At 24.5% G+C, this 11,130-nt stretch overlaps 2 protein-coding genes across 2 annotated transcripts; both read left to right on the forward strand.

Moving 5' to 3' along the window:
* Positions 1-1,464: 1,464 nt before the first annotated feature.
* LOC123265516 (SUZ domain-containing protein 1) lies at positions 1,465-4,240 on the forward strand. Its single transcript, XM_044729312.1, has 4 exons — positions 1,465-1,799; positions 2,047-2,114; positions 2,204-2,390; positions 3,290-4,240. The coding sequence occupies exons 1-4, from the start codon at positions 1,746-1,748 to the stop codon at positions 3,497-3,499; spliced, it is 519 nt and encodes a 172-aa protein (XP_044585247.1). The 5' UTR covers positions 1,465-1,745; the 3' UTR covers positions 3,500-4,240.
* A 1,251-nt stretch (positions 4,241-5,491) lies between these two features.
* Positions 5,492-10,312, forward strand: LOC123266248 (late secretory pathway protein AVL9 homolog). The gene is made up of 9 exons (XM_044730379.1): positions 5,492-5,827; positions 5,924-6,121; positions 6,550-6,778; positions 6,983-7,172; positions 7,243-7,780; positions 8,726-8,860; positions 9,245-9,633; positions 9,713-9,801; positions 9,892-10,312. The coding sequence occupies exons 1-9, from the start codon at positions 5,759-5,761 to the stop codon at positions 10,110-10,112; spliced, it is 2,058 nt and encodes a 685-aa protein (XP_044586314.1). The 5' UTR covers positions 5,492-5,758; the 3' UTR covers positions 10,113-10,312.
* Positions 10,313-11,130: the final 818 nt, after the last annotated feature.

An 11,130-nucleotide genomic window follows, 5' to 3' on the forward strand; every position in this document is an offset into this window, starting at 1 on the left:
TAAAAATAGCTGAATATTTTTTTTGTAATAAAAAAATCAATTCACAGACATTTCTTCAATTTGATTGATTTTGTAGCTATATAATATTGTCGTCAGACACGAAAGTTCATTCAACTTTTCAACTCAATAAATTGTAAGTGACTTAAACATTGCATTGTCTCGTCATTTCGATTTTTACCAGAATATTAATGGATATCCTGCCTTTAATATGATAAAAAATTTTATTAATTTAATAGATTTAAATTACTTGAAATTTAAATTTATTTACAATTAAATTACTGATGAATTTATATTTATTTCACTCATTAAATATCTACCAAAATTTATAAGTCTCTTTATTATTTATAGAGTGTTTCTGATTTTAAGACAGAGATTTATACTGAGTCTGGTTATTAAGAATAAATCAATTCTAGTTTTTTTTTATTTATTAAAAAATCATTGAAATAAAGATGAGATTTTTTTATTCAAAAAATTTTAATTTTTTAATTTTCTTTAACAAAAAAATGTGTTCTAAATAATTATTTTTAAAAAATTGCATTTTTTATTTTATTCAATTTCTACAAGTCCATTTTTTAAATAATTTTTTTTTGCCATAATTTATTTATTAAAGAAAATTCAAAAAATTGTGAAGTGACAGCTAAATTTATAATAATAAAGTTAGCCGACATTTTTGATTTTTTTATCTTACTTAATTTATTAAATTATAACTAAAAAATATTTTTAAAAAATTGCACTTATAGTTTTTGAAGTTTTTGACAAATGAAAAAATTTTTTTCTAATAATTTTTTAATAAAAAAAATCATAAAAATTTTTAGATGTCAGCTAACTTTATTTTCATGCTAAGTTTAATGTCATAAAAATGTCAGCTGAGTTTTAATATTATAATAAATTTATTTTAACCTAAATACCTTTATTTTAATTTAATTTCTAAATTTTTCAATTCAAATTCTTGTTTATTATTAAATCTTGATTCAAATTTCCCTTTTTCTTCCATAAAAAACAATAAAAAAAGACGTTCCACTACCTTCAATGCACTTGACTTTATTTTACAAGAAATGACCGCTACCTGGCGGTCAAAAAAGTAACTAATTTTCTTCGAAAAGAAACCTCGTTCAAATTTCGTGCCAAAATTAGTTTTAAAATTCGCCACTAGGTGGTCATCTTCATTTTATCCGCTTTGTCATCTGGATTCACATGTTTTATTAGTTTAAAATAATTTTCTAAATTAAAAAAATACTTGTAATAATTACTCGTGATATTTAATAAACAAAATTAAAGTGAAATAATTTAATAATAATAATAATATAACAATTTTTAAAAATTAAATTTAAAAAAACTTGAAGTGAATTATTTTAAAATTGACGCATGCGCTTGTGTATTATTTTAGCAATTTTAGCGCGTGTGTTGGGTGGTGTAAAGTAAAATATGCAACTGAAGTGATACATACACTTGAAAATATCCATACATACAATCCAGGCCACGGAAGAAGAGAAAGAACAAGAGAGTCAGCTTGCGTAAAGCGTAAAGAGGAGATTTTCCTCTCTTTTTTTATTTATTTTTTTTTTTTCAGCAAGTCCTGATCTGCCTCGAGCCCAAAGTGACTAGAGGGTAAGAGAGGCAACAAACGATCAGGTTACATATTATTTAAGTAATCAAAAATACATAATAGTAATTAAGGGTGTATTTGTTGAAGAAAAAAAACATTTATCAATTTAAGACTGACTTATACGGCTGCTGAACGCACAATGTCCACTGCTGATGAAGTTTTTGAGAGTTGGGAGGAAATGGAGGCATCTGGAGTAAGTTAAAATTATAATATTAATTTATTTTTCTTGTTATTAAATTATTAAATTATTAATCTAACCTAAAAAAAAAAATAAATCGCCATTTAATTTAAATAAAGTTTTGTGGAAAATAAATTTAAAAAATTGTAAATATATTTTTTTTTTGTGTTTATTACTGATGTAGTGAAATTTGTTGGTTAGATTTTTTTAAAAGTCCTGGTAATAAAGGATGTAAATAATTAAAATATATTTTTTTTTTTAGGCACTCGACAAAAAGCTCAATGCCTTACAATTGAATTCTTTAGAAGGTTTAGAAGACCGACAATCCAGGTAAGTATTTTTAATATCTAAATAAGTGAATTAATTATGGAGATTAAATAAATATTTATTTATAAAATATGTTTTTATTTTCTTTTTAGAGTTGCTGGAGTGAATACAAACGGTAGAATGATAATTTTAGGTGATGATGGGGTGAGATCACAGTATGTATCTCCTAAACCGACTGTCAAAATATTAAAACGACCCAAAAGTGATTTGAGAGGTGCTAGCGATGGTCCAATGTCAAATGGTGATAAACCAAAGCAACCCATTAAATCATTAAAACAGGTATTGATTTATTTTAAATGATTATTTAAAAATAAAACAGTCCTAGAAAATTATTTTTAAATATTTATAATTTTTTTTAAAGAATAAACTCGTCCCGATGTCACACTCATCAAGAGCTTTCATTTGAGTACCCACATGTATTTTCATATATTTTTCATGTATACATATATATATATATAATGTATATAAATATATGAAAAATTGGTGTGGGTACTCGAATGAAAGGTCTCAATGAGTATAATGTCGGGGTAAGTTTATATCTTTACAAATGTCAAGAGTTCACAAGATACAAGGTCGTTTCTTAATTATGTTAAATTGCACTGTACTTTCTTAACAATTGACGTTTTTAAAGATATAAGCTCATTCCGATGTCACACTTATCAAGAGCTTACATTTGAGTACCCACATGCATTTTTGATATATTTTTCATATATTTATATATAAAATATATAAAAAATTGATGTGGGTACTCAAATAAAAGGTATCGATGAGTGTAACATCAGGATGAGCTTATGTTTTTAAAAATGTCAATATTTTACAAGATATTTGTTCAATTGCACTGTACTTTCTTAACAATTGACGTTTTTAAAGATATAAGCTCATCCCGATGTTACACTCATCAAGAGCTTTCATTTGAGTACCCACATGCATTTTCATATATTTTTCATATATACATATATATAATGTATATAAATATATGAAAAATTGATGTGGGTACTCAAATGAAAGGTCTTGACGAGTGTAACATCGAGATGAGCTTATATCTTAAAAAATGTCAAGAGTTCACAAGATACAAGGTCATTTCTTAATTATATATCCAGAGATAGAGCATTTTTAAATGTCGGCTAATTTAATTTTCATATAAATATTTATATTAAAATAAATAATTGAATATTTAGAGAGAGCAAGAGTATGCGGAAGCACGAAAAAGAATCCTTGGTGAAGAAAGAAGTCCCGAAGAAAAATTAACCCATGAAGTTAACAAAATTCAATCTAAATTAATAAGTCCAAGTTCTTCCGTCAATCAAAATCATAACCCAAGCCACAACCAGGTGATTAGAATGCCCATTGGTCCTGACGGGACCCGTGGATTCAATTCAAGGAGGTAGCAAGGCTGGGAAATTTAAACAGCTGTACATATACGACTAGATATTTGTAAGCTTATATATATTCAAGACTATATCTATGTATATTTATCTATAGATGTATACATATATATAATCTTTATCAGCAAACAACAACAAAAATATGTATGATTCTTATTAACAGCAACAGTTTCGATATTTAATTAAATTATACTATTTTTTTAACTGTGGTTCGGGGAGAGGCGATCATGAAGGTTGTCCAGCAGTGAACAGCAGCTAATCTCTCGTGCTCCCGACCGACTATTTAATCGAGAAAGCTAATTCATTCAATTCAATGGAATTTGTTTAAGATACTAATTGAATATAAACGAAAAAAAAATGATCTAGACTTTCTCTTGGTAACTTTTTTTTATAAATCGCGACTAGCTGAGAGAAAACTAAACAATTCTCTAGAGTTGTATTCTAGAGAAGAATTAATTTTTATAATTTTAATTAAATGCATAAAATTCATAAATCTGTTCATTGCAAACGAAACCCATCAATTATAATTATTAGTTAAATTATTAAGGATACATTTTCCTTCACACGCTCTATCGATTTTGTTTTTATTCAATCAAGCATTGACAAACAATAACCACAGAAGTACATCACTTTAATTAATAATATATTGTCATTATTTTCATGTAAATTATTTAACATTTATTGTTTCTTCACGTATGTAAATATTTCCTTGAATTAATAATAAAAAATATTGTTTAAGTATTATTAAATTAATTTATTTATGATACTAAAATTTGAATAATTTTACTTTTTTTTCTTATAATTATTTATTTAAAAAATTAAAAAAAAAAAAGTATGTAGAACATTTTTAAAATAAAAATTATAGTGAAAAATTTGTAAAAATTTTTCTTTGATAAAAATAAAATATTTTTTATTTTTACTTACTTCAGTTACATAGTTATTTATATTTATTTTCATTTAAAATAAGTGTGTCAATTTTTAAAATTTTTATAACAAATCAATTATAATTAAAAAATTTCAATTAATAATTTTTTTTATATTGAAGTTAGCTGTCACTTTTTTAAATTTTCATAATAAATCAATAACAATTAAAAAATGCTTCTAAAAATTTTAATTTTTTAATGACACTGAAGTTAGCTATCAGCTGTCAATTTTAAAAATTCTTATAATAAATTAATAACAATAAAAAAAATGAAAATTAAGTTAGCCGGCATCAAAAATTTTTTTTGACAAAATTTTTACAAAAAAATTAAAAAAAAATTCAATTTTAAAAACTTTAAAAATTATAAGGGCAATTTTTTAAAAATATTATTTAATTCTAATTTAATAATAAAAAAAGATCTCCAAAAATTAACAATGTCGGCTACTAACTTTATTATTATTAAAAAAATGTTTCTAAAAATTTTCTTTTTTTATTTTTTTTAATGACACTGAAGTTAGCTATCAGCTGTCAATTTAAAAAAATTTTATAATAAATCATTTACAATAAAAGAAAAGCTTCTAAAAATTTTCACTTATTATTTTATTTATAATACTGAAGTTAGCTGTCAGCTGTCAATTTTAAAAATTTTATTTATGATGAAAATTAATTTAGCCAACATCTAAAAATATTTATAAGTTTTTTTTATTGAAAAAATTATTACAAAAAAATTTAATTTGTAAAAAACTTTAAAAATTCCAAGTGCAATTTTTAAAAAATATTTTTTTGTTCTAATTTAATAATTAAAAAAAATTTTAAAACGTCGGCTAATTTCAGTGTTATTTATTTATGACACTGAAGTTAACTATCAGCTGTTAATTTAAAAAAATTTTATAATAATTAAATAACATTAAAAAAATGCTTCTAAAAACTTTAATTTTCACATGTTGATTTTTTTTAAGAATAAAAAAAGTTAAAATGTCAGTCAACTTCAGTGTCATAAAAACAACAGTAACAGTGAGACATATATATATATTTTATTATTATAATATCTGACAGCAAAGTAGGTAATGGCGTGTTAGAAAAATTATATGTGTAGGTATATATAATGAAATAAATACAATGTATTCGTAAACTCAGTGAAGTCATCATGGCGCATGTCGAGTCAGCTTTTACGTTTGCAAACGAGACGCTTGTGGGCAAAGTCACTAAAAAGATAGCGATTAATAACGGGTGTGTTATAACACCCATTTGTAGTGATATGAATAAGATTAAACTACCAATTGGTTAATGAGCGATATTTTAAATCATCTTGGTGTTAAATTGTGGTAAATTTTAACGAGATGGCCGAGTCTACCGGGCCAGTACTCCATGTCATTGTCGTTGGTTTTCATCACAAGAAAGGTTGTCAGGTATGAACTGTCAATAGTCAGTTATTTTTGTTGTTTTATTGATTAGTTTACGAATAAATAAATATACCACTAATTATTAATTTAATTATACAATAGGTGGAGTATTCATTTCCTCCACTTGTTCCTGGAGCTCCAAATGAATGTCCTCTAGGTTGGAAATACCTTCCTACCTTGGCATTACCTGACGGTTCGCATAATTATGATGAAGATACAGTTTATTTTCATCTACCGAGTATCACTGATCCAAAAAAAACAGTATACGGAGTTTCTTGCTTTCGTCAAATTCCTGTTGAAGTAAATTATTATTATTATTATTATTATTATTATTATTAATTACAAAAAAATTTATGACATTAAATCTAGCTGTCATTTGATAATTTTTTAATTTTCTTCAACAAAAAAATTTGTTCCAAAAAATTATTTTTAAAAAATTGCATTTTTTATTTTATTTTTTTTTGCCATAATTTATTTATTAAAAAAATTGTGATGTGACAGCTAAATTTAATGTCATAAAAAATTTATTTTAATATGAAAATTAAATTAGCTAACATTTGAAAATTTTTTTTATTTTTTTATTATCAAAAAAATTAATAAAAAAAAAAATTGACGTAGAAAATTAAAAAAAAAAATTTTTTTTTCTCACAATTTTTATTGATTCAATTAATCTAAAATTTTTAAATGTCTGCTTATTTAAATATAAATAATTTTTTTTTCTTATTTAGAAATTAAAAAATCGAACTTCTGATATGACAAGAGGAACTGTACAAAAATCAGTTTGTGTTTTAAGTACACTACCACTTTATGGGCATATTCAAGTAAAAATGCAATTAATAACTCATGCATATTTTGATGAAGGGGATTTTAGTAAAGTATCATTATTAGAAGATACTTTCAGACATCTTAATGCTTGTATGAGTAGTGACAAACAAGTACCGCCTCAAGTATTTGTTGGTAATAATAATATTATTTATTAATAAAAAAAATAAAACTCAAGTTAGCAAATATCTGCAATTATTTATTTTTATAACAAATAAATTACTACTAAAAAATTTTTTTTAAAAAACACTTGATTTTTTTTTGTTGAAAAAAAATTTAATAAATCATACAAAAAATAATTAGTTATTTAAAAATAATTTTTATGGATTTTTATTTCAGGTTTATCAGCAAGAGATTTTATAATCCAATTTAGACATAAAGCATTACTGTTATTTAAATTACTACTTCTTGAAAGAAAAGTTGTATTTTATCAATCACCTGTTCAGCCGCTTTGCGCAGCAATACTTACATTATTATCATTACATCCGGGTATGATTGAAAGTGGGTTGCAACGAGCAGCATGTGTTAGGCAAGTAATTATTGATTATTAATTTTTTAACTCAGTAAATTTTATTTTATTATTATTATTATTAATGCAGACCATCAAGACCAATGTCACCGATTCCAAATTTCGATAAGGACGATGAACATGTGTCTTATGTAGATAATAATTCTATTTTAACGTCAAACGTTGAAACAAATAATTTATATTGTGTCGATGGAGATCAAAGTGACCGTACTAATGAAAACTCAGTGTGTAATAATGAAAACAAAAATACAGTCGAAGAAAAGTATGTAAATAATTCAATAGACAATTCGTCGTTATTACTGAAAAACAACAATGATGATAATTTAAATAGTAAAATAATAGAAGTTGCCCCGACAACGGAATTCAATGATACTTACAACAATCTTGGTGAAACAAATGAATCTAAAGATTTGAATAAATTAACAGACAATGTTCATCGTGTACAAAGTTCAAATGCTATTAATTTTACGATGGACGAAAATGATGGAATTTTACCCAGAGATACAAGTAACGACGCACTTTCTGATGCACGAGTTACTTCTAATATCACACAGTTGGCTCATGTAAACTCAGAACTGTGTGGATTGCCTCTTAATATTTTTACTGAGGTAAAATATTTTGATTAAGAAATAAAATTTACTCTATCTCTAGATACATAATTAAGAAATGACCTTGTATCTTGTGAATTATTGAGATTTTTAAAGATATAAGCTCATTCCGATGTTACACTCATCGAGACCTTTCATTTGAGTACCCACATCAATTTTTCGTATATTTTATATATTTATATATATGTATATATGAAAAATATATCAAAAATGCAAGTGGGTACTCAAATGAAAGCTCTTGATGAGTGTAACATTGGGATGAGCTTATATCTTTGAAAACATCAATAGTTAAGAAAGTACAGTGCAATTTTACAAATATCTTGTGAACTATTGACATTTTTAAAGATATAAGCTCATTCCGACATTACACTCATCGAGAGCTTTCATTTGAGTACCCACATCAATTTTTCATATATTTCATATATTTATGTATATTATATATATGTATGTATGAAAAATATATCAAAAATGCATGTGGGTACTCAAATGAAAGTTCTTGATGAGTGTAACATCGGAATGAGCTTATATCTTTGAAAACATCAATAGTTAAGAAAGTACAGTGCAATTTAACAAATATCTTATCAACTATTGACATTTTTAAAGATATAAGTTCACCCTGACATCACATTCATCGAGACCTTTCATTTGAGTACCCACATCAATTTTTCATATATTTCATATATTTATGTATATTATATATATGTATATATGAAAAATATATCAAAAATGCATGTGGGTACTCAAATGAAAGCTCTTGATGAGTGTAACATCGAGATGAGCTTATATCTTTAAAAACGTAAATTGTTAAGAAATTACAGTGCAATTTAACAAAAGTCATTATTTAATAAAGCAAAATTTTATTTATTTATAGTTCACAAGTCACGGCAGTCACATAGTGACTGCAAGGTTGCTAGTATTTAATAATTATTTTTATATATTTTACAGGGGTACCTTTGCTTGCCATATCTATCTTTACCTTACTTGGATCTTCTTGGAGACATAAATGTAAGAGGATACATTGTTGGAGCAACAAATGTTTTATTTAAACAAAAAAAACAACTTATAGATGTTCTTATTGAGGTAAAATAGACATATTAATCAATTTAAGGGCATTCATGCGCTTTTAATATTTTTAATAAAATTTATTGGAGTTTTAAGAAAAATTTTTAAGTATATCAATAATTTTATAATGATTTAGAATTTTCCTCAAATTTTTTTCAGGCATCTATTTTAAAAAATTAGTCATCTTTATTGTTTATTAGATTTATTTAATTTTATCAGGTATTTATTTTAAAAATGAATCAGATAATTATTTTAAACATTTTTTATTTATCTACTTCAATAATTTTAATTTAAAAAAATTTTAAAGCTTATTAAAAATTTATATTTAATATTAAGTCTTACGCATTAACGTCCTTAACTCGTAAAAATATTTTTTAATAAATTTTATTAATAATTTATAAGGTTGAAAGTGCACGAATAGAGGCAACAGATCCAGAGCTTCGCCGTCAACTCCATTTAACCACAGAAGATTTAAGATTTGCTGACTATGTTGTACGACATGTAGCAGAGCCTCGCAGAGATGTCTTCTTGGATGGCGTAGGGTGGGAAGGAGGTGATGAATGGATTCGAACACAATTTCGTGTTTACCTTCTTAGTTTACTCCGAACGTCAATGCAGCAAGATACACGACAGTCGGATCATTTCAATGGAGCGTTTGTAGCCGCTTGGAAAACTACTAACAATTATAATTTGTGGTGTAATTCTGTTAAAACAGAGATCAATAATATTGAACCGGGACATCCATTTGCGGGACAGCTTTCTGTTCAAGATATGAAATTAAGGTTTTCCCAGTATGTTAAAATTTTTATTTCATTTTTATTTTAACTAATTAATTAATAATTAATTTATAATAACTATTTTTATTAATAGTACCATGCAGAATACTGAAAGTGGAAGAAAAATAAATCAAGCAATGGCAACTACTGGAAGAGCCGTTGCAACTACAGGAAAAGCCGTCGGTATGAAATAATACATTGCTGTTTTTATTTTATAATTTATTTACTAATTAATTTATTATTCTTTATTAAAAAAATTTTTTTGATGAATAGGCGGTGCACTTTCTCAAGCTAAAGGCGCTTTTTCAAACTGGTGGAGCACATTGACGACAATACAACCCGAAGAAGTTGAAGTACGAAACGATAATCTTAATCAGAGTAGTGATACTTCAAATGACAATGATAGTGAAATTAAAAAAGAAAGTAACAATCATATTATTGAGGAGCTGGATACTCCTATTAGTAGTACTGGTACTACTGTAGAGGTCGATTAATTTTTATTTATTTAAAAATTCAATTTTTTTTTTTTTTATTTTATTCTACCCTGAACTGATTTTAGGAATAAAAATATATATGGAGCATTCCACGACAAAATAGATGACTTGACTAAGGTTTTTTATTTTTTTCTGGTTCATTAAAAATCTTTCATATTTTTTTTTTTTTATTTTTTACCCAATTATTAATTGGAAAAAATTGTAAATTTAAAAAAAGCAATTTTTTTTTCAACTTTTTTTATTGACTATTTAAAAAATTAATTAATTTAAAATTAATTTAAAAAATTAATTATTTTTTTGAAAAAAAAATTTTTAATTTGAAATTCTGTAAATATTTTAATTCTACCAAAATTTTTTTTTTAATTATTTTTTTTTTTTGGAGTCTTATATTAAAATAATTTTTTTTAGTAATTAATCTTTATAAAAAAATTTTTTTAGATATTTAAAATTTTTTTGAAGTAATTTTGCAAATTTTGAGAGGTTTTTATTGAAGTGTGAAAAAGTAATAAAAACATTTCAGTCAAATCAAAAGGGGTCAAGGTTAAAATTGATCAATTTGTTGAAGAATACCCCATATATAAACATAATTGTCTCATTTAGCTTGGGACTGATGAATGTTGATACTTTTTTCAATTAAGGATACCACCACAAAAAAGTAGACTGTGTGAGTGTGATTTTTTTTTCGTATGAAATAAGTATATTATAAGTTGTTATTTTTTTTTACGACTGTTTTTGTTATAGTAAAAAATTTTTTAATTAGTTTTATTATTTATAAATAAAAAAAAAACTCATTCATTCATTCATACAACTCATTTATAATATAGTTAATAAAATTTGTTAATAAATAAAATTTACAATGTAGAAAACTTACATATATACTTACAAACATCTATGTAATAATTAATGCCATAATAGTTACCAAGTGCGTAAATACTTTTTGTATTATTTAAAAATGAAGTAGTTAATTTTTTTCGTAATTAAAAACTTTAAATTTACTCTGTTGATATAAAAAATATTT

Source organism: Cotesia glomerata, linkage group LG5 (assembly GCF_020080835.1).
Source record: "Cotesia glomerata isolate CgM1 linkage group LG5, MPM_Cglom_v2.3, whole genome shotgun sequence".
Lineage (NCBI taxonomy): Eukaryota > Metazoa > Arthropoda > Insecta > Hymenoptera > Braconidae > Cotesia > Cotesia glomerata.